At 44.2% G+C, this 23,571-nt stretch overlaps 3 protein-coding genes across 7 annotated transcripts in view; 2 read left to right on the forward strand and 1 right to left on the reverse strand.

Moving 5' to 3' along the window:
* Positions 1–351: 351 nt before the first annotated feature.
* LOC124053268 (phytanoyl-CoA hydroxylase-interacting protein-like) lies at positions 352–6,752 on the forward strand. The gene is made up of 6 exons (XM_046378332.1): positions 352–570; positions 4,418–4,614; positions 4,826–5,000; positions 5,085–5,202; positions 5,306–5,486; positions 6,008–6,752. Exons 1-6 carry the CDS (start codon positions 501–503, stop codon positions 6,380–6,382), a joined length of 1,116 nt encoding a protein of 371 aa, XP_046234288.1. The 5' UTR covers positions 352–500; the 3' UTR covers positions 6,383–6,752.
* A 2,358-nt stretch (positions 6,753–9,110) lies between these two features.
* a1cf (apobec1 complementation factor) lies at positions 9,111–23,236 on the reverse strand. Of its 5 annotated transcripts, none has more exons than XM_046377686.1 (13): positions 23,085–23,236; positions 19,204–19,354; positions 18,751–18,885; positions 18,529–18,659; positions 17,505–17,743; positions 16,344–16,508; positions 15,893–15,990; positions 15,372–15,509; positions 14,539–14,683; positions 12,844–13,064; positions 11,759–11,895; positions 11,374–11,528; positions 9,111–11,066 (listed from the first exon to the last, which is right to left on the reverse strand). In XM_046377686.1, exons 2-13 carry the CDS (start codon positions 19,303–19,305, stop codon positions 10,912–10,914), a joined length of 1,821 nt encoding a protein of 606 aa, XP_046233642.1. In that variant the 5' UTR covers positions 19,306–19,354; positions 23,085–23,236; the 3' UTR covers positions 9,111–10,911. The 5 variants fall into 5 exon arrangements, with proteins under 5 accessions (XP_046233642.1, XP_046233641.1, XP_046233640.1 ...); XM_046377685.1 differs by having other exon boundaries at positions 9,111–11,069; XM_046377684.1 differs by having other exon boundaries at positions 12,844–13,088.
* The window catches only part of prkg1b (protein kinase cGMP-dependent 1b), a 34,914-nt gene continuing 33,384 nt past the window's right edge, over positions 22,042–23,571 (forward strand). Inside the window, exon 1 of the mRNA XM_046377680.1 lies at positions 22,042–22,196. The gene's annotated coding sequence lies outside the window, so the exon portion shown is untranslated. The remainder of the gene's footprint in view (positions 22,197–23,571) is intronic.

Here is a 23,571-nt window from a genome sequence, read left to right on the forward strand (position 1 = left end):
TTGTTTGGTTGTTATTATCCTGCCCTGACAAACAGCTTCTGACTTCCTGTTTGTGTCTTCTGATGAGTCTCTGTCCCGTTGTCTCTCTCTGTTAGCTCTGTGTTTGGTCTCCTCCTTTACAGCCTCTGAGTGTGGACCTGAACAGGTGAGCTGACAGTCAGGCTGAAGCTTCACAAAGCTCATAATTCACTTTTATTTCATCCATGCTGCCATAAAGACTAAAGACACTGATGACAGCTGCTGAACAGATCCCCCCCCCCCGCCCCCGCGCTGTGTGTGTGTGTGTGTGTGTGTGTGTGTGTGTGTGTGTGTGTTTTGATCGCCCCGTGTCGTCACTGAAGGGGGGAGAGAGAGAGAGTGGCAGAGCTGCATTCAGTCAGAGGCAGCAGTCAGACTGAAGCTGAATGAAAACCACCGGAGCTTCACAGCAGCAGAACTTCTGCTCAGCTGATGAGTTTTGTTGTCCTGACGCTTCGTTTTGACTTCAGCTCGACGTGAACATGATGGAGGAGAGCAGCCCGAACAGTCCGAGTGTGGAGCTCGACAATCTGCAGCTGTGTGACAGGGAAGGTCAGTGTGTGTGTGTGTGTGTGTGTGTGTGTGCGCACTGCACAGCCAACTATAATCTGGAAATCCCTGTTCTGACTCTGATCAACAGGCTTATGGTTCTGCAGCACATGACCTGCTGCTGTCAGACTGGAGGCGCCCACACAGGCTTTAAAGGAACATGTCGCCCAAAAATTAACGTGCAGTCGTTATCTCCTCATCCGAAAGTCGGGTGAAGTTTCTTCATCTGAAGTTTCTGCAGCTTCTCATGAAACCTTAAAATGGCTCCATGCAGCTCATCCTGCATAATCTGAGCCCCAAGATCCAAAATTTAATTTGAATGAAATTGTTAATTTGAAAAGATGTTATTTACACCCTTTTAAAGCTGAAATCTTCACTGTAGCTGCTAAGCTAAAAGCTCATGTGAAGTGTTGCACTGGACACAAGAGGTGTCACTTTGATTCAATTTTGTGGGCCAGCTGTTGTATTCAATCTCAAATTAGTGTGTTTGTTAGCTTCCTGAGATCCTGAAGTGCAGTTCATCAGCTTAACTGACCACATTTCAAGTATCTGGTCATCATTTGTTCCTGCTGATGTTGGCTGATGACAGACTGATTAGGCCTTCGTGCTGCTGCAGCTGAATGAGGCGTTCAGGGGACCCAGGAAACAAGACGCTCAGCTGGTTCCCTTGTTCACACGACTGAAGCAGCAGCTGTCACAGGCGAGATCGCGTGATGTCAGTCCTGTCTTTACTGTGGATGTAAAGTATATTATCAGAGTAAAAGTACTGCTACAGTGCTATATTACTACAGTATTATTATAGTACTGATTACACTTTTATGTACTTAAAGGTTTTATGCATAAATTTTTCATCTCACATGTGAAACTTGCGAGATGTGTGTTAAAAAATACAATATATAAAGTAGCCTAGAAATACTACAGCAGTACAAACACCACAAATCAAAGGTATGAAGTGGTGGTGAAGTACTTGTACTTGGTTACTGTACTGCTGTGAGCACACAGGAAGAGTCGAGCTTCGGCTTCGTGTCTACAACACGACGAAGGTGCAGTTCGGTGACTCTGAGACGCTGCTGACAGCTGATGTTTGGCTGCTCTGATTTCAATGTGGATGCAAACGAGACCAACAGCGCAGAACGAAGCAGGAAGTCATTAATCCTGAGCTCCTCGAGTGGAGCTGTGGGACGGTTCTTTGAAATGGAAAATAAAAGTAGCATTTTTTGTTTCAAAGATCAGAAATTAATAAAAGGGACTGAAGTGGTTCAGGTGGAATCCACACCTGTTTGTTCAGGAAATTACAGAAAAACAAAAGTAAGACAGGAGGGAGAAACTAAAGTCTTTTTACTGGACAAAACTCGTTTTACCACCGTTTTTGTGAAGACGACTGGTTCTGCGTCTGATCGACAGCTTTTATTCTCCATCTGTTTTCTGTCAGAGCAAAGAGTCAGATAAGGAGGCCAACATGTCGAGATCAGAATTCAGGAGTAACTGATGTCTCTGATGTCCAACACACTCGTGTGTCATTCACTTATTTGAAGACGTGTTGAAAGCGCTGAGTGTTTCTTCCAGTCCACCAATCAGTGAGTTTGTGTGTTTCAGGTACTGGACATGAAATCTGAAGGTTTCTTGCAGTCCCACATCATTTTAAACTTGACCTCTTTGGTTGAATCCTCACTTTTAGGATTTTGTCCTCAGTTTGGGTCACAGAGCTGGACAGCTGAGTTCTCCTCCTCTCTGGACTCAAATCTGGCAACAATCTCGGTCTGGTGAATCTCCAGATCACCGTGGCTAATTACCTTCCCAGAGTGAATGAATAGACGCTTCAGGTCCTTCATTCACTGACAGGACGGAAGGATGAGGAGGACGAAGACGGAGGGAACTTCCTTTGTAGGTTGAATGAACTAAAGCTGAAGCTAATTTGTCTGTTTTTTCTGATGTGTTACGACCTCTCAGGGCTGCTGACATTACCAATATAAAGAGAAGGAGCGTCAACAGCTAATCCGGAGCCATCAACTGTGTAAACAGGAAGTCACTGTAGCTTCACACTTCCCAAAAATAATAAGTCTTAGAGGCTAAAAAAGAAATCTTTGAAAATGTGTGCATTTGTTTTATTTCTGGAGAAATCTGTGGCCTTTAGAGTTGGCACCATTCATACAGTTTATAATGAGAGAGAAACAGCTGGTGATGCTAAGCTAACTGATTTAGTCAAATGTGTGGTCATTCTGACTCATTTCAGCAACAAACATTCTTCGTCCTCCAACAGCAGAGCAAAGGACCTCTGCTGACGTGTTGGCAGTGAGAACATGAATGTCCCATCAAATAGCTTCAAATCACATTTTCAGTGATGAACTTTTACTTGTAACAGAGTGTTTTTGACAGCGTGGTACTTTGACTGAAGCAGAGGACGTGTCTCATTAGGAGTCAGAGTATCCGGTTCATGGACTGTGGATCTCAGGACTGTGGATCTTCTCCTCCATGTGGCCCCTGAAGTAGAGTTTGAATTAGCTTCCTGTTCACGCTGAGAAAACATCAGATGTGAGTGGAAACAAGACGTCACGCTGGCAGTTTGAACCGTCCTCCTCCTCCTCAACAGGCTCGCTGTTCAGCCTGACTGAAGCCTTTTGTCCTCAGAGCTGATCTGTGGGGAAGGAGGAGGAAGGAGGGACGGGGGAGGAGGTGAACAGAAAGAGGAGTAAATAAGTTATACTCAGAGCAGGAACAAAGAAATCCTTCACTTCATTGTATTCAGACTCAGTCATCACCACGTATGTCATACGTTCTGATTTATCAGTCGAAAACGTTCTCACGTTACAGGAGGAGTTTTCTTACAGTTTCCAAACCTCTGATGGGTTAGGTGCACAAACTGAACGGGAACAGATAAGGCCATGATGTGACGCAGGGATAACCTTTACCTTCTTCATGTAGTGTGTTAGCATGTTGCTAATTAGCAGAAAGCACAAAGCAGAGGCTGATGTGAACCATTCGGGTGAGGGGAATATGAATGTCTGAGCCACATTTCATCACAATCAATCAATCAGATGTTTCAGTCTGGACAGACAGGCAGACAGACAGGCAGACAGACACGTTAGCATCCTAATGTGGCTACAAAGGAACAATCAGCAGATGAGGACTTTTGTTAAATGCATTCCCAGGTTTTCATGCTTCCTGTCCCAACTCTCTTGGCTTCATGTTGCGGTTCTGATGGCTCTGGGCTGGGTTAATCCCCCACTGTGATGAGGAGCACACACACACACACACACACACACACTGCTGCTCATGATTTAATCTCCTTACATCATCGGTTGGCCTCATCCCTCAGGACAGACGAACGTAGAGAATTTTCTATCACTGAAATGTTGTTCTTGTTAATCTGCTGCAACATGTGACCGACTTTAAGCTTCAGTGAACTCATTCTGTGACTCCAGCAAACTGATGCAAAGGTGCTGTTAACATCTCGTACCCATCCTGCAGCTGAAGGCCCAGCGCCATTCACTGTTGTTATGACCGGCTTTCTGCAGTATCCTATAAACCTGGACTTGCTAAGATAAAGTGGCCAAGACAGCAAGAAGTCACCTGATCACAGAAAGGGTCCTGTGTTGATTACGTATACAAAACCACGTCCTTAATAAGTTTGAAACCAGGACAGCAGTGCGCAGGGAAAACCACTCAGGGAAATTTAAAGGGCAACCCAGTCTTTTATGCTGTGACCAAACTGTGCTTCAGGCCTGGTTATGTTTATGCATAAACGCCACTTGGTTCGGATTAGGAAAAGATTGTAAACTAGGCAAGTGGCACCCCACACGCTGTAAACACACCTGTGTGAAGGCTGATGCAGGTGAACTGACTCTTCCAGGCACAGAATCTGCAGACAGCGGCCTCGGGGATGTGGACGACCTGCCGGTTCCTCAGCACATCCGGATCAGCAACGTCACCTGTGACTCGTTCAAGATCAGCTGGAACATGGACAGCAGAGGCAGAGACAGGATCACACACTACTTCATCGACCTCAACAAGAAGGAGAACAAGAACTCCAACAAGTTTAAACACAAGGTCAGTACTTGTTGTCACTCCCAATAGGTGAAGAATCTTGTGACTTTGACTCTTCTTCTGCAGTGCTTTAATGGTGCAGACAATTAGCTCCACTGTTTATCTCCATCCACCGGTCAGCTCACATTCACACAACAGGAAGTGGACAGAGCAGGCTTTATGGACAGTAAGTGGGAGGACAATGTACGAGTACCGCTGTGTCTTTGTCACTCAGGACGTACCGACAAAGCTGGTGGCGAAGGCGGTTCCCCTGCCGATGACTGTGAGAGGTCACTGGTTCCTGAGTCCTCGCACAGAGTACACCGTGGCCGTTCAGACTGCCGCCAAACAGCCAGACGGAGACTACGCCGTCTCCCTGTGGAGCGAGATCATTGAGTTCTGCACTGCAGGTCCGACCCCTTAAACACATGAAGTCTTTGAAGACTCACCTGATGAAAAATAACTTGTGTTCTGTGTGTGTGTTCTGATTGCAGATTACTCCACCGTCCATCTGAACCAGCTGCTGCAGAAGGCTGAGGCGATCGCCGGCAGGATGCTGCCGTTCACCGTCTTCTACAGAAACCAACAGCAGGAGTACTTCCAGCAGCCTGGGTGTGTGTGTGTGTGTGTGTGTGTGTGTGTGCACGTGCATCTTCAGAGGCTGATGTCCTCCATCTGTTTAACTGTGTTTTAACACACCATGTGCTGTGAACAGCCCCTCTTACCGCTCCAGAGACACTCAGTGTTGCCGTATGCTGCCAGCAGTTAAAGACGACAGCGGTAGCCATGGGTCGCCAATCAGTGGCAAACTGGAGGGGATCTTCTTCAGCTGCAACACTGAGTTCAACACGGGAAACCCCCCGCAGGACTCCCCTTATGGACCCTTCCGCTTCCAGGTACAGCCTTAACGAGATGATGTGTTTTTTCAGAAGCATCTAGCAGGTTCTGGTTCACGTCTGTCCAAAGCTTTGGTTTGGCACTCAGGCGAGGCTGAACAGCTGCTGTTGCTGTGCTGGTTTCTGGTTTCTAAAAGTGCTAAATGAGCTGTGGATCAGGGGCCTCATTACAGAAAACAGACTTAACTTTTCAAATCCCAACTAGAAGCGTGAAGTCAGTTCTTCTGTAGGCACTCGTCCAGTCATGTCTGTATCCATGACAACGTCTAACTTCAGTTGTTCCTGAATAGCTGGCTTGTTATGGCCCGTTGGACAACAAATAGAGTCATTAGCCATTAATTGTGTTGACAGAGGAGAGGATTTCCATTAAAACACGGCCAGGAAAATTTAAAGCTAAAAGGCTAACGTTAGTGTTAACACAGATTAAGACGGTAATGAAGTCCCTGGCTGTGAAATCTGACCCTTCATGTATTTGTATTAGCAGAGGGGGTAACACTAACAACGTATTTGTTTCTGCACAGATCCAAGCACACCTCCTCTTCAATCAGAACACCAACATCTACTTCGCAGATTTTTACTGTATGTACACGTCCTACCACTATGTCATCCTGGTTCTGGCTCCTGACGGCTCAAAAGGTGACATCTTCTGTAAGGGGAGGCTGCCGGCTCTGGACAGAGCCAACAACTGCTTCCTGAGCTGCACCGAAGAGGACCACGGCTCGCTGTCTTTCCGTCACGCTCAGGACGTCATCCTGGAGGTGATCTACACCGAGCCGGTAGATCTCCCTTTAGGGACGGTGTCACGGATCAGCGGGCACCAGCTCATGAGTCAGTCCACAGTCAATGCCAAGAAAGACCCCAGCTGCAAGATCTGCAACATCAGCGTGGGACGTTAACCCACCAATAGCTGACATGGAGGCCACATCGCAGCTGATGAGCTACTAAACAATTAACACTTCAGTAACCCTTCAGCTGATTCTGGTGTTGTATACATCGCTCCCAGAATTCATAGAACTGTGGTTACGTATATGACTGAGAGGATATGACAGAGCTGGAGTCAGCCGAGTGTGTGTGGTCAGTGCACATGTGCACGCAGTGAGGTGAACTGAAAGGTGTGAACAGGTTAAACCTCTAACATTAATGTAAAGACGTTCCTAACTAAGTGTCAACAAATGAATGACCCAATCAGTATTTTCATCCACTCAGTGTTGACACAGTTAGACTTCCTTTAATGTAATCAGTCAGATGGGTCACCATCTGGACTAATCTTCTAATCAGTGGACTCATTTTAAGATGTTATTTGTGTGATCAAAGGCTTGTGAAACCTGTTCTTGTGAGACGTTTTAACCTTCAACATAACATCATCTAAAATACTTTTTGTAACCGTGCAACAATCAGTTTAGTTTTGGTTTCGTGGTCTTTCAGAGGGATTTTACTCTGCAGAGACTTTTTTCATCACAGAACTGGGCAGGACTAACTGGAAGTTGTGGTTGAAGCCGTGAATGTGTTATTGAGGCCTCTATCGGCCTCGCTTGCCCAGTGGCCAGTCGCGGTACTGCAGGGAAAAATTCCCCTGCTGCCCACAAAACATCTTCCTGTAGAGTCGCATTATAAAAGAGACGTGTGTGAAACTGTTGACAGGACGCCTCGAGCTGAAAGGTCAGTTATGAGTCTGTGGAGGTTTACAATGTGTAAAACATTCCTCGATTTAAAAATCTCAGATTTATGGCTGAAACTTTATTATTAGAAAACTGTTCACAGAACAGCTCATCAATGTTTTTGACCACAAGAGAACAGGTTTTTCATAAACTTGAATAGACATCAGTCAGCTGCTCAAGTATGAACACATTATACTCAGATGACACGTTGAGCCGAGCCACAAATGACTGAATATCTGATGTTTCGTTAACTGTGTTATCGGTTCACACGTGATGTTAATGAGCTGCCAAACAGTCGACTCTTCAGCGAGACGAAGAGCTGCTGCTGTTGTGCAGATTGAACTGCCGTCTGAAACATAAAGTTTCCAAATGTTTCACCTTTCAAAGGCTTCTGTTCTGTTTATCTGAGTCGAGTTTTGGACGATATGACAGAGAAAAGCCAAAGGAAGGAAAGAGGAAAGAAAAACATTCCAGTAAAATCATATTTCAGATTCCCAAGAACAGGAAATACACAACTACAAGTTTAGGTGAAAAAGAAATTGCAAAAGGCAGAAACATTTAAATGTGTATTTTAAAAAGTGCTAAGATAGATTTGTTTCTTACGAAAGTATCTCAAGAGCTCCAGAATAAAGTCGAACCACATGTTTTAAGAAGTCAGAAGGCAGCGAGAGGCAGCACAGAAAGCACAACTAAACGCTGAAGGCAAACGTTTATTTAGCCGATTTCATCCGAAGTTTTCATCACAGACTGCAGACGTCCTCGTCCGGGTGTCCTCCAGGGTTCGTTCTTTTCCGTTCGGTTTGGATGTGGATCACCTGCTGATCAGGTAGGACTGATGGACACGTGTGAAACCTCAGTGTAAAAACACCGAATCAAAGTCTGTACCCTGATTGTTCCTGTTTTTATGTGTTGTTCTGTTTTTATTTAACTTTCTGATCACCTCAGAGGGAGTTTGCATGTTCTCCCTGTGCCTGCGTGGGTTTTCTCCGGGTTCTCCGGCTTCCTCCCACAATACCAAAAACATGCACATTAGGTTAACTGGCTGCTCTACATTGCCCCCTAGGTGTGAGTGTGAGAGTGTGTGGTTGTCTGTCTTTGTGTGTTGGTCCTGCGATTGACTGGCGACCAGTCCAGGGTGAACCCCGCCTCTCGCCCGTAGTCAGCTGGGATAGGCTCCAGCTCCCCCGTGACCCTGACGGATAAGCGGTATAGAAAATGGATGGATGGATCACCTCAGAGGATATTTACTTATATTTGGTTACTTCCAGTTTTATTTTGTAAGTTTTCTTCTCATGTGTCATGTTTTACTTTCCACTTCCTGTCAGCCCTCCTGATTGTCCCAAGTGTTTTCACCTGTGTCCCTGTCAGTCACCTTCCTGACTTCTGTTAGTTGTCTCTCTGGATTTCCTGTTTGTTTTTACTGGTCTTCCAGCTACGCTGCCAGCTTCAGCTTCTGTGTTAATTAAGTTTATTCATGTTTCCTTTGCTTCAGCGTTGAGTCTTTTTTTGTGAGCTGAGGGTGTCAGACATCATCGATTAGTCTGCGTCTTCAAAAGGTACAGCATGGAGGATTTATGGGGATCTCAATGGAATATAAACGTTCATTATTTTGTGTTCCCCACCTGATTATCTGAATTAATTAAATATAATCAATTATCTGAATGCTCAGTCTTTTCATGAATCTCAGCAGGACTGAATGAAACCCCACAGACCTGTTCATTGCCGTCTCAGCGGTCCAGAAGTCAGGACCAGACTACAGAGACCTGCAGCTTCAGAAACTAACTTTAACATCAGCTTGACATCAGGCAAGACAAAATCTAATCACAAACGAGCCTGATGTTCTCCCACAGAAACCTTTTGACTCGATGCTAATTCAAACAGGTGGAGGTGAGCATCAGAGTCCTGAAGGCTCCTCAGGCCCAGGAAAGACAACTGAAGTAAAGAGACTCAGTGGAGCTGCTGATTCTTCAGATTTTCATTAGATTCTTTATTGCGGGGATCATGAAACATCACATTTTATCAGAGCAGTTTCCTTTCTGACATGAAACCCCTCCAGAATACCCACAATCCACAGATTGGTACTGATTCAGTTTGACATGTTTCCTGTTTCCAGGTCAATTATCGAGGCCAAGAAAATGCAAAATAACTATACAAGTAGCATCTGGATATTTATTCTTTTCCTGGTATAAAAATAAGTTCTAAGTGCTTCACACACTTTAATACTGTCTCTGCTTTGGCATGTTCACAGCTCGGATGTCAGTGTTGTCAACTGTAAAACTCTTCAAAGAAACAAACAAAAGAAACGAGCTTGAAGTGGGACTGAAGGACCTGAGCTGAGGGAGCGTCGGCCAACACGACTCGAGCTTGCAGTCGAGAGGTGATTCTTCTCATTGCTCATTTCTGATGACCAAGTTTTAATTTAGTTTTTTCAGATTGATGGTTCACATCCACAGCTGAATTTCTTATTTCAACGCACTGTTTTGAGACACAAGCATAAAAGTTCTCTCCTAGTTGGAAGCTTTGGTCAGGCTTTTGAGCGTTTTTACAGTGTTTTTGTTGGCTAAGCATTATTCATTAACCACAGACCATGACCCTCTCTTCCTAACTTAACCTCCCCCAGGTTGCCACTGACAGATCCTGAAGAAAGAATTTTAAGAATGACGTCAGACAAGAAGAGCTTTTCCACGTGGCCTGGGATTTTGTGGAATCTAGACGGACGAGTTTGAGGATTGCAGAGGAGGAGCAAACAACACACAAAGTGAACATGAAAATACTGAAAGATGGTAAAAAATATCCACCAAAGTGAAACTTCCTTCACTACAGTGAAAATCTGAAGCACGTCGATTCATGATGATTCTGTTGTGAGGTGTACGTTCAGGTGTTTATGTTACATTTCGTAGTCATGGCAGCACACGTTTCAGAAAGCTGACTGAGGAAATTAGCTTTTGTCTTCTGGTTAATGTGAAACACATCAGAGAGAATTAACTAAAGAAGTGAAAGCATTTAGTCCAGGCGTTGGTCTTTCAGCTGGATTCATTTCCTTTCTTTTCGACTAAAACGGGGTTTCTGTGTTAAGACCCCACACTTTTCTTACTTCTTCGTTTTTTCTATTTTCTTTTATTCTGGACTTTTGAGTCTGCCAAGAAAACTGCTGAAATGGTCAAATGCTCAAAAGAACTACAAAGATGAAGACAAAATCTACTTATCAGATTGGGTTTTTGAATATTGTAAACATACTACTAGGAGCATACAAAAAAACACACTAACTGATCGAGGAATAATCCAGAAATTGAGACAGCCAATCACAGGCCAGCTACTAACCAATCACAGAAGAATCACAGATGCGTACGAACACACAGCTCATATAAAGGTAGACGAGCAGAGACGGATCGTATGAAGACAGGAAAGATGTGACAGCTGAGGATTTTGTTTCACGGCGACTGATGAGTCCAAAACGATTTCCAGCAGCGGCTCTCAAAACGTGTCTGTGACGAGACAAACGTCCACGGAGGTTTTGTCTCGGTGTACAAACTTCAGGCAGTCATGTGAAGCTGCATTCACACCAATCTGCTTTCTGTAGAAATGACTTCGCTCCACACTGAGCTCACACTGCCATCAACTACAAGCTCGTTTATTTCCACTCTTCACAGCCAGCCAATCAGAAATTCAAAAGTTGTTTACCAGTTTTAAAACGTTAAATAAAAAAAGCAGTTTAGTGTGAATGCTTTCTCGGCTCCGAGTGTTTTCCCTCACTGCAAACCGTTCTTCTAGAAAACGCCGTATCCGTCAGTGTGGCGCGTTGCCACGGCGAAGGCAGGGTAGCCCTCATAGGTGGTGTAGGCGGTCAGGTCCTGGCCCAGAGACACGGCCTGCTTCAGCTGGGAGGCGACTGCCGACGACGCTGGGCTCGCCAGAGTGTAACCTGCTGACACACGAGACAGAAAGGTTCATCAGTGAGTCTTTGGCTTTGAACTAAGCAGTTAAGATTGAGTTTGTGTTAGTTAGTTCAAGTAAGTTTGTGCGTTTAATGTTTTGAATGCTCAACACCTGAACTCAACAACAAGCTGGTAAAACAATGTGCATAAGCCATGAGCATGACCAAAGATTTGTTGCAGGTCTGCAGACCTCATTAAACATTATGGTGAAGTCTATAAGAGCGTCAGCTGAGAGTCTGTTAGTAGTCTGCTGAGTGAAGAGTTAGTTGGCTTTGGGTACGGACCTTCACATACCTGGGAAGGCTACTGAGGCCACAGCGGCGGCAGTAGCACAGCCGGCGTCTGCAGCGCCCTCCGTCTGCAGCCCCAGCGTCTGCAGGGTGTGCTCGGCTGCGTGGACTTTAGCTTCTTCTACAGCTGCACACAGCTTAGCAGGGGTGAAGGGATGGCTGCACACACAGAATCCAAATCAGTCTTATTCAGCTGGATGATATGGAATAATTTCTGATACTAATATAAATGAATCATGGTAACATATGGAAAATCACTGTGAACTGCTGTTCAAACTGGACCGTGTCCTACTGACACATGTCAAACAAAACTACAAACCACCAGTCGGTAGAAGTAGTAGTAGTAGTAGTAGTAGTAGTATCCGTTGCAGTAGCAGCAGAATTCTTACACGTTGGGGTACTGTGTAGCCAGAGCTGGTATGGTGATCTTGTAGAGAAAGAGTTGCCTCTGGTCTGGACCGATGGCCGAGTGGAGCTGATAGACGGGTTGACCCCAGTTATTCTTCTGACACAGCTCTTCCAGGACCTGACAGAGAGACAGGCATGCAGACAGACAGACAGACAGATGTAAATAATGAAGCTGGAACAAGACATTCGGGTGATGGGGGGTAAATTCTTTTGGATTTCAGGGTTTTAATAGTAGTATAACAGTAGTAGTGTCTAAGTATAATTCCAGTTTTTTGTGTCAGATTTGTTGTGACTTTACCTAAAAGCAGTCCAGTGGACCGACAAAACTAAGTCTGGCTAACATGGGTTTGTTTCCAACATGTTTTATCATCTGTTCATGTTTCTCAAAGCTGTCCGACTTCTTTTGAGTGATTATTCATCCATAATCAGCCACTTATCTGATCCACCTGCAGGGATCTGTTTCAACAGCTGGTTCCATGTTGGATCTGTTGTTCTGTCAGTGATTTCTACCAAGCGAGATGTTTATCACTGCATTTCATTATGCAGGTCGGTGGTAGGGGGAGGGGCTGTGTTATCAGTTTATGTTAAGGCAGCATCAAATGTCAGAACTCCAGTTCCAAGTTGGCTCCATGTTGGTAAACTACCCATATTCTTTGAGCTTTGCAAATCCCTTGTTGAACCATTGATTAGCAGTTGCTCTGTCACAGCCTACAGGCGTGTCCATTTGGTGACACCACCACTCCTACTGACGAGGTTGAAGGCAAGTTCTGCCAGGAAATTGGCTGGCAGTGAGGTGTTATCAGACCATCTCGTTCAGGTTCCAGCTGTAAAAGCTGGCCCATGTGCTTAGTCGTGTCCCTCTTCCTTCAGCTTCGACCCTGCATCCTCTTCTGCTTTTGCACCTTCTGCATTTCAGTAGCGCCTGACTCCCACATCAGTACATCAATCCTGTTTGTTTGTGTGTTATTCATTTAAATGGTGGAAACTACAGAAAAACTACAGAATCAAGTCCAAGGTTATAATCAGTCAGTATTAACCTCTCTGGCTCTCAGGTGCGTACTGTTACCTGTGGTGCAGGTTTGATGGTGGCAGCTTTCAGGTTCATGGCAACAGGGTTCATGGGGGTCAGCTCCATGCCCGGCAGCAGGTCGTACAGCTTTTCCTCCACCTGCTTGTCCGCCTTCAGGCCATAGGAGGCGCCACCACTGCCACCTCGGCCCATCTGTCCAACCCCGCCGGCGTAGGCCAGGTAGCCCCGCCCACCCAGCCCCCGCACCCCGGCAGCCCCTACAGGTACAGTCATGTAAATTTCTACAGGAGACCGAAAAGGCAGTGAAATCAATCAAATCACCGGAAATCAACCGGGAAGAAGAATCACATAGAGACAATTATTCATTCAGAGTGAACAGGTAGCAGTAGCCATGGTAGCAGTGCTTCTATCTACAGGTCACTGAGGATTGCTTCTCTGGATGATTCATTTACCAGGTTTTAATTTTTTGCTACACTTTCAAACTGTTCTTAAAAGACTTTAAATTTAATTAATGTGAAGGAGTTTCACTTTTGATTCGGTGGATCATATGTGATTGATTAACAACACCATTTAGGAACAGGAATAATTTTGAAAGAACATTCTCCATATTTGGGTGATCTTGATTCCATACAGGTCAGCTGGACTTTTAAAACAGTAAAATCAGATCATGAAATATGAGCCTAGTGCTGAATTGACCGTTCCAAAAGCCTGACCTCTTTACTGCTGAAATATCATCAGTCAAATGCAGCTAGGCTAAGCTTCATGAGTCAAACTCTGACCCCAGTTTATTTTTTAATGTTTCCAGCTGACTCATTAAGACCACAAGTCTGTAAAAGGGTCTTAAATGTGTTCTTGATGGCTACATACCTGCTAGCATGCTAATGGGTTGCATGTAAAAAAGTCATCATCATCAGTAGTGTGAAAATAAAGGAACAGCCTGGCTGCTGTACGTAGAGCTGGCATGTGTTAGTGTCAAATACTTCGTTCTGACACGACACCGTTCAGCTGCTTAGCTTACAATACGTATTTGTATTTTTCACTGTTGTTTGGCAGTTTCTTGAATAACGTTAACTGGGGCGACTGAAGTGTACTTGCTGATACCCAATAAGGAACATTACAGAGCTGATGATGTTAGGCCAAACTTTGACAGCATCCAGAACGAGATTCCTTTGAGCTGTTGTTCTCATGTCTTTGGTTTGATTAAGACTAAAAAAGACCCTGTAACGCCTACTGGGATCAGGTCCATTGTCTGAGGGTGAGGACTTTAGTGAACGGTAAATTCACAAGGAAAATAAATTTGATCATGGACATGAATTAGAAATGTAATATCTGTCAGACACAGTGTTTTGGAGATTTCGACAGCAGCAAGATAATTTTGTATGTTCTTGAAGAGCAGCTGCTCGGGGACTCGGGGAGCTTAGACTCACAGAAAAGTAAAGGGTTTGATTTTTGCATCAGCTTAAAAGACTGACGCAACCCGTTTCTGACGTCTTGTGAAAGAATTAAGTCATGAAATGTTAAGAAGTTTATAGTGTGAAACAAACCGCAGCTCAGAACTGATGTGAGGACCTGCGTCACATCCGGATGAGAACCTGACAGTGAGACATGCTGACAGTCCTTTTCCTGTCTTATTTCTGTTTGTGAATGTGAGCTCCCCCCTGCGTCCAGCTGGTTCACATCATTTTTCTTCGGTTTAACCTGAAGAGCTAAGCAAAGTGTGTCCGTCCTCACCTCTCACAGACGGTGTCCTGATCAAACCTCGACCTCCAACGTGAGCTTTGGCCGCCGGGAAGCGGAACTGACCTGGTATGGCAGTGTAGGCCTGGGGGGCGTAAAATACAGGTGGACCGAGGTACGCCGCTGAGGGGTCATACACCTGGAGGATGAGACGGAGCGGGCTTAATATGAATCATTTTAAAAGAAAAATGTTAAAGAGTTGGAGTGTCAGTCAGATAAATGTTGATGAGACTGAATTATCTCAACAGCTACATTCATGACATTCAGGTTCCTCAGAGGATGAATCCTACTGATCCTACTAAAGCAACAGTGAGGTTCACATTTGTAGTTTGGAGTAAAATATCTCAACAGCCATTGGATGGAATGACAGCAGAAAGTTAAAATGCACAAAACAGAGCATGAAGTCAGCAGTTGCGTTTATTGCCTTTTTTTGCCTTTTGATGTATTTTGTTGTGGTTGTTACTGTTTGTTTCTGCTGAAGGTTTATCTTGTGACAGTAATGATGGTAACAATTTATATTGGTGCTTCTTTTAGCAGTTCTCTTTGATGTAGTGACTTAAACTGTCCACTAGATGGCGCCCACGGTGAAGTTACTTGTACAGCATCATATCAACTGCTGCTGCGTCTTTGGGGACACCAGCCACCAAGCAGCAGCTGCTGAGTTCTTATAATAAAGATTGCATTTGTGTTAAGTTTTTCTTTCAGGCTGCATCCCTGAACTCTTCATGAGAACAATGAGACCTGAGGAGCTGAGGATGATGTGAATGCCATCAGTTCTGCAGGTAGGCTAACACCAAACTGTGCACCACTTCCTGCAGGAGTAGTACCTGTCCCAAGGTATAGGCAGTGTAGTCGGTCTGCAGCAGAGACCCTCCCCGTCCTCCTGTCCCTCTGGTGTAACGCACATAACTGTCCTTGTCCACGGGCTTGGCCAGAGTCACCTCGATAGGAGAGCCATCCACCACCTGGGGGGTTAAAAAATGCTTAAAAGAAACTTGAGAAAAATCTCTTTGCATAAAACCCACACGCCATCAGTATTCAGATCCTTTCCTGCATTCAAAGAGTTTCAAGCAATTCTGTAAAAGTTTCTAAGCATTATCCTAAAAATGTATGAAAATAAAAGCACTCACAGACAGTAAATCGCTGATTTACTATTGAATCTGATATGTTTGGATTAATTTTACTGCATTAATGTCTATGTTGCATTTTACTGCTGTAGATAATTAAGGTTAAGCTTTTTCTAATCTTAATTTTTCTTATGATCATGAAATTGTGCGCACTCAACAGTGTTTCTGATCAGACAGGAATCATTTGTGATAAGCTGCCCTGTCAGACGTCATACGCTGACCTTTCCATTGAGTGCGTTCATGGCATTGATGGCATCTTCTCTCTGAGTGAAATGGACGAAGGCGTAGTCTCTGATCTTCTTCACTCTCTCCACTGCGCCTGTAACACAAGTTTGGATCTTTATTCAGAAAAGGAAAGACTGAGGATCCGCACACAATGATATGTGAGTATAATGGCCATGTATTGTTTTGGAAAAAGAAAGAAGAAGTTGAAATGGAAACAAGGGTCCTAAAATGGATCCTTGTGGCACACCATGTTATTTGAACTGTTTGAAATGTATTGCTCGTTATATCCCAAGTCATTAAAGCTCTTAAAGAAGTCTGCCTGCAGAGATTCAATACCTGCTGCCGAGCAATAAATCATCACGTTATCATCCGTGTTGTTGGTGCTTTCAAGGATGCTCCGTCATCTAAGCTTTGAGAGCTGACTGCTGGGTTGTGCAGTGTTAGTACCTGGTCTGAGGCTGTTAAACTCCTTCTCAATGGTCTCCTCTGTGGTCTGCAGCATCAGGTTCCTGACATACAGTATCTTGACTGTTGCCATGGTATCCTCATCCACCTCCACCTCAGGCTCCGCCCAGTCCACAGCGATGGCATGACCCCACAACTGAATACGACCTGAGAGAAAGAAAAGGTAGGTTTAAACTGGAGATTGATCAATAGTGGGTTTTCAAAGGCTGGCAAAATAAGAGAGAGTTTGGACCAGGAAAAATCTGATAGCTGATTAATTGACTGGTAGTTTAACACTTAATTAATATGTCTTCAGCAGTAATCATTTGGTTTACAGTATTGAGTACTGAAGTAGTAGTAAGATGTATCCCAAGCCAAATGTCCTGCATAAATCCATGTACTATCAGTCCCCGAGTCCCAGTCCTAAAATTGGACTTTTTACCCAGCAGAAGCACCAGTGACTCATCATCTGCAGCTCATTCTGTCTGGCTTCATGCTGCATCAGCGTTTAGCGTTGCACAGACAGTCTTCCTGTACAGAAGCGATAAAAATGTTTATCTTATCACAAGGCTTTCAGCTTTAGCCTGAGGGAGACGTAGCTCTTCTTTATGAGAGACAACTAATTTATTTAATGTAACACACAGAGCGAGACCAGCAGGAAACATGGATCACTTCAGTCATATGGAGTTTATCTTATCACCCCACCCATCAGAGCTCTTCTGTCATTGGATGCTGCCCAGAGACACAGGCTGTGATTGGTTGGTGATAACACAGCCATACAAAAAGGAGACTTTGACACGTTTTATGGTGTTTACTTTTATAGTATTTGACACTTTCAAGGATAATGTTAATACTTTGGCAGCTTTACAGAAACTTGTTAGCAAGCCATTGCAGGCATCACTTCAAATGAGGTTCATGTTCCCCTGAGGAAGACCTGTAACCCTGACTGTTCATATCAGGCTGTTCAGGTCAACATTTTAATGCGTGCAGAACTTTAACAGTCCCGTCTGCCTCAGCTGCACTTTGTTTGTGCTCATAATTACTTAAAACATCAGTATGCTAACATGCTAAGCTAAGATGGCGATCGTGGTTTTGTACCTGCTAAAGTGCATGCACTTAGCTCAAAGCACCAGTGTGTTCAGTCCAGTCTTGTTTGGTGTCTACCTGGCAGCAGTTTGCGTCGGGCCATGGCAGCTGCTCGGTGGCTCTCGTACTCGACGAAGGCAAAGCCTCGGTTTTTGGATTTGTCAGCGGCGCTGGGGTACACGATGACGTCCGTGACCCCATCGGTAACCTTCTTCATCTCAGACAGGATCTCCTCACGCTTCTTGGTTTTGGGAATCCCGCCCACGAACAGACGGCAGTTGTCAACGCTGGCACAGACTCCAAGGAGGCGGCCATTTCTGTAACAGCACAGTGGTGAGATAAGATTTAAATAATTAAAACTGAATTAAAGTAGGTCAACTTTTATTAATGATTAAAACTACAGCTGCTCAGGCACTGCTGATCCTGTCCTGGTTCATAAAATATTCAGATTTATTAAAATAGGGTGAGTTATCACTCTTCTAAGTGATCAGATCATCACCTCACATCGGTTTTCAGTTAACATGAGGTGTCAGTAGCTCATGAAGCTTTGGAGACTGCAGCTGTTTAACGTGTCAGACACATTTCAGGAGTACTTCCTGCATCCTGCCCTTCCGTGAAGTGGAGGTACAGCTGGGGAATGTTGAAAGCTTTCTCATCCAAACAAAAAATGGATTGGAAATCTAAAGTTTGAGTTATTTCAGAGTTCATCTCAAATATTTAAAGGCAAACCTGTTGAGATTTGATAAGGTATTCAAATTTGAGTGCAGAATGGGGTTGAGAACGTTGGCGGGATGTTCAGAGAAATGTGTTTCTTGTTGTTGTGACGGTGCTCAGATGAGCGGATATTTCTTTGTGGTTGTGAGGTTGTTCTGGGAGGTTGTGGTTGTAAGGTGTAGGTAACTGACGGTGGTGTTGGTGGTTGGTGACATTCTGCACTGGCGTATTACTTGACACTTCAGCATTTCTCTGGAGCAGATGTGACTTGAAGAAGGTTGTGTAATAGTTTACGATAATGCAAATAAAGGCTTGTTGCCGCCCTGGTGATTCTTCATGTGCACATTGTTGCATGTTTGTTGTGTTATCTGGGATGTCAAACCCTGACCTGATCTCGTAGTTGTTGAGCTGCTTCATGGCTGCTTTGGCCTCCTGTTTGGTGCTGAAGGTGACGAAGGCGTAACCTCGGTTGTTCCCATTAAAGTCCATCATCATCCTCACCTCGTAGATCTTACCAAACTGCACAGACAGGAAAAGAGAAACTCAAAAAGATGTGAGACAAACAACAAGACACTGTCTCTCTCTCTCTCTCTCTCTCTCTCTCTCTCACCTTCTCGCACAGTGGGACCAGTTCGTCTTCAAACAGATCTCTCGGCAGTTTCCCCACGAAGATCTCGCTGCCTCTTTCTGGTGGGGGGCCATCCCAGCTGGGCGGTGGGCCACCGTACCGCCGCTGGCCATTCTCCTGAAACACACCGCCAAAAAACACAAAGGAAAAACAAAGACAGAATAAGTTTCAACCATGGATGCTCTGAGAATCTGAAAATCAAGGCTCAAATTAGTCAAATTGTGTAATTGTAGAACGAAAAGAAACTGGTTTCATGGCATATTTAGCTAATAGTTGTAGCAAAATACTTGAAGCTGGCAACAGATTTTGTGTCTAGAGTGCTTCATGGATATAACCCATAAGACAGTTGGCTTCTGTCCCTTACATTTCCTTGTGTTGAACACTAGGGGCCGCTCTCCTGTGGAAAGAAGGTGTTGGTCAGAAGCAGCTTCCTACCTGCTGCAGTTGGTATCCTGTGCGCTGAATGAGTGCCCGCAGTGCTGCCTCCTTCTGCGTCCCCGTCAGTCCGTCCCCGCTTGCTTTCTGATTGGATTCCATTGGGTGTGATTGACAGCGATATGTAAATCAGGGAAATTAGGGGTGCTCACTGGAAAACAGAAGAAAACGACAACAACATCTGAGTTACTTTAGGTGGTTCTCAGCCTTTGTGTTCTCTTGGTGTGCAGACCATGTCATGTCCCTGCTGCCCTGCTGGATTTACGCTGTTAGTGTTGTTAAAGTCTAATTGAGACACATAATACACACTGAAGAACAGTGTGATAAACAGAATAAATCTTGACAGATGATTTTGAAGTAGTCTGACCCAAGAGGGAACAAAACTTTGATTTTCAGTTGTATGAAGAAGGTGAGGACAGGTTGAAAGACACGAATGTTACCTGAAACTGAAATCTCTAATATCAGTAGAATAATTTCCCTAAAGTGAACTCTGTGACCTCAGTGTCTCACGCTCCAAAAACAGCCAGAGATTGTAAAAATGTGCTCTTCCTAACTATCATCTTTTCCAAAATAATGTGTCCTTACATTCCCTCATTTCCAAACTTGACTGCACATGTTCATCTCTGTGCTGTGAATGACCTGATGGTTGGACAGGCAGGCTTCTGATTGGTCCACAGTTCAGTCCTGGGACCAGTAGGGTAAATCTGCCTCACTGCCCTTAAGCAAAGCCCTCCCTCACAGACTCCGTGTCCTTCTGAGCAGACTGTGGTTGTACTGGGAAGCTTGGGGGTCTTAATGGTTGTGGCTGATGATGTTCCCCACTGAGATGACGTTTCTCACACTGACTGAACCCTGCTGATGCTCCAGCTTGTTTTCCTGCTCTGAACAACAGATACGAGTCGTGTTTTGAAGCGAGCAGCAGAAAGGTCAAGGTCTGCTCTATAATCATTAACTGAGACTGTGAACAGGCTGACCCGTCTGTCTCGCTGACCGACTGAGTCCAAACACGCACGGCTTCAGCCAGGAATTATGGGAACCCAAGTTGGTTAGGAGATGTGGATGGACCATCAGAGGTCAGGAAGCAAGCAGTTTTACCACACACACACACACACACACACACACACTCTCACTGTAGGTTACTTTAACTCAGTCCCACACACACCATCCTCCTCAACACAGCACCAAATGTGGATTCATCCACTGCTGAAAATAGTCCCCAACCAGCACACTGTATGCTGTTTACAGCCAGCAGCTGGTTGAGAAAACTGGACAAGCTTTTGAAAACATGAAACACACACACACACACACACACACACACACACACACACACACACACACACAGAGCTAAGTGGCTACTTAAAGCTAACCCTTTGAGCCTTAAGGTTGATATAATCAGTTTTTGATCAGTTTGAGCACAGTGATTGCACACACACACACACACACACACACACACACACACTCTCTCTCTCTCTCTCTCTCTCTCTCTCTCTCTCTCTCTCTCTCACTCACTCTTTTGTGTTACTTTCAAAGAGAAAATCAGCAGTGAAACTGAGAGAAGAGCACTTCACATCAGAGGAAGGAAGAGTGGAGGAAAAGGAGAAAACATCGAGAGGTCAAAGGTGATGATGAAGATGGTGATGACAACAAACCGTCTCCACTGAATCTACTGATTATTACTGTTTATATTTTATTTTTCTTCTCCCCCCTGTGCATCTTCCTCTTCTGTAGTGGTGTACAAGTACAAAGCAGCACAGAATGGAAGTAAAGTACAAGTATGTCAAAGCTGTACTTACGTCCAGTACTTAAGTAAATGCACTTAATTACGTTCAATCCCTGAAACGACGCTGCATATGTGTAGAATATTTCCACACAGCTGCTCCTCACAGGCTGATGACAGTCACTAAAAGCTTGTAATACGAATGGATGGAGACGGTTTCAAGGTGAACCGGTTTAGGTGACCTGAGAGCCTGCCGGTGGACAAACAGGCAGCGGAAATCCACCAATCAATACTGCTGACCGAGAGGCGTTTAACACACACACAGATCAGGCTCGTGATGAAGATTTATTTTTTTACTTTGGTCAATCAGTCAGCTGCTCTTTGATTGATAGGTTGATAGGTTAACATTCTTCCGCCCAAAACATCAAAATCCTTGTTTCATTCTAAAGCAACGTTTTCATCTGTTCATTAATGTATTGATTCAGTTGAAACAACGGATGAACGCAACCATGAAATGAACGAGAGGACATCCTGACGAAGAAACTGGAAACTATGGAAGTCCATCAACAAAACAAGTGATAGAAATAAAATCTGCTCATAGAAAGTCAAAATAATCAAATAAAATATTACTTATGCTTTAATTTTAATGGAGAAACTTATCTCACTAAATTTCAACGTCATGATTTAATTAAGTTCCTGTCCTTTGTTTTAGGTCCAAACTTCTCCAAGCTTTTGGGCAGCTCGTTCACAGACTTCAGCCGTGATGTTGGCCCCGCCCCTACACAGACAGCCGGTGACCTCCTGCGATTCCCAGCATGCTTTTCAACAGTCAACCTGATTCAGCTTCATCTCGCTCTCACATCAGTTCATAAATCATCTTCATCATCTTCACCAGCACAGACAGCAGAGACTGTCAGTTATAACAAGTTATACCTTATACTTGTTGCTAATTAGCATATATTAGCATGCTAAAGTGCTAAGCTAAGCCCACACTCAGCTTCACTGTGACATTTTCTATGAAGACGCAAAATCTACATGTTCTCACAGTCCCGCAGAAACACTGACCGCAGCCAATCACAACCAATCGATCGGCTTCGGTCCTGCTGATGAAAATCCATATCTGCAGCTCAAACTGAACCTGGAGCAGCAGCACACACACCTGAGACACACCGCCGGAACCCCAGTGGTGCCCCCACACCAAGTGGTTTCCAAAGACAGGAAGCACCGTGAAACATCGTGAACGTCCTGCTGGCTGACGGGCTGCTCAGGCTGCTGAGTTACAAACTGCTTTTTCTTTGTTTGATTGCTTATAAAAAAAAAACTGTTAAGATTTAATTATTATAAATATCTGCTTCAAGTAGTTTGCAGATGATACTCATGAGGTTTTACTAGGAAATACTTTTACTGTTATTTTACTTTTAACAGAGTAACATTTTGAATGTGAATCTGTGCTTTAAATGTTTTTTCTTACAGGACTGAGCACAAAGTCGGATTTATTTTCTGGACAGTTAAAGGATATTAAACGGTTTTCATTTGATTTCTTTGGATTAACGAGTTCTTAGGTTAAAAATATCTGAATTCTCCTGAAAACTGAAAAAATAATGAACTGCTTTTGTTGCTGTTTGATCATTTGATTTAAAAATTCAAATGAATGGAGTTTACACTGTTGCTTAAATATTTTCCTGAAATACCCAAGTACTTCTCTCAGTACTCTTAAGTACTGTTCAGGTGCAAACAGCTTTAATGCCACAGGTTTTTTTATTAGTCTTTTTGAATGTTTGAAACCCCTCAAACGTCACAGAAAACACATTTAAATATAAAAGTAGCTCTCTGTACTTTTACCTAAAACACTGTGTTGATCATACGTAGTTCTTTAAGCACAGTAACGATGCCTGCCTTCGTAATGTGACAGTACCACAGTGAAGTATGTGAATACTTCACGTCATGTTCGGAGCTGCAGTGACTCTCCGTTTTAACGCATCCTGCTTGGCCTGTTTGCTCAGTCGGCCATGTTCAGCCTTCTCACGGCCGCTGTTCATCACACACCAGTGAAGAAGAGCGACTGAACGACACTCACTTAACATGCTCGCTCTCTCTGTGGCTTCAAACCAATACAACTCAAACAAACTTTTTGTTTTGATTAAAAAAAAACAGGAAAACTCACCTGAGCAATTTCAGAGATCACCTTCCTCCGATTAGAGCCGTGTCATTCTGAACACTGAGTGTGTGTGTGTTCACGTGTCATCAGGGGCCTCACTGTGTGTGTGTGTGTGTGTGATCACATCATATCAAACTCCAAAGGTTCACTGTCTCAGTGTTAGCTTTACAAGCTGGCCGACGTTAATGTTTAACCCACTGCTATCTGTGGACACACACACACACACACACACATACACATGCAAATACACAAACATAACACACACTGAACCAGCAGGACAATATGTGTGTGTGTGTGTGTGTGTGTGTGTGCAGGAGGCCTTTGACCGACAGTCACTATCTGCTTCAGAGTGCTCTGCAAAGCTCTCCTCACCAATAACACACACACACACACTCACACACAGGGAAAACATGGCAGCTGTTATACTCTTAAATTTGCTGCTGTGTTTCCTTTTAAATAAAGATTAAATACACTCAGAATGTTTAAAGCTCCA

The sequence above is a fragment of the Scatophagus argus genome, chromosome 21, assembly GCF_020382885.2.
Source record: "Scatophagus argus isolate fScaArg1 chromosome 21, fScaArg1.pri, whole genome shotgun sequence".
NCBI lineage: Eukaryota > Metazoa > Chordata > Actinopteri > Scatophagidae > Scatophagus > Scatophagus argus.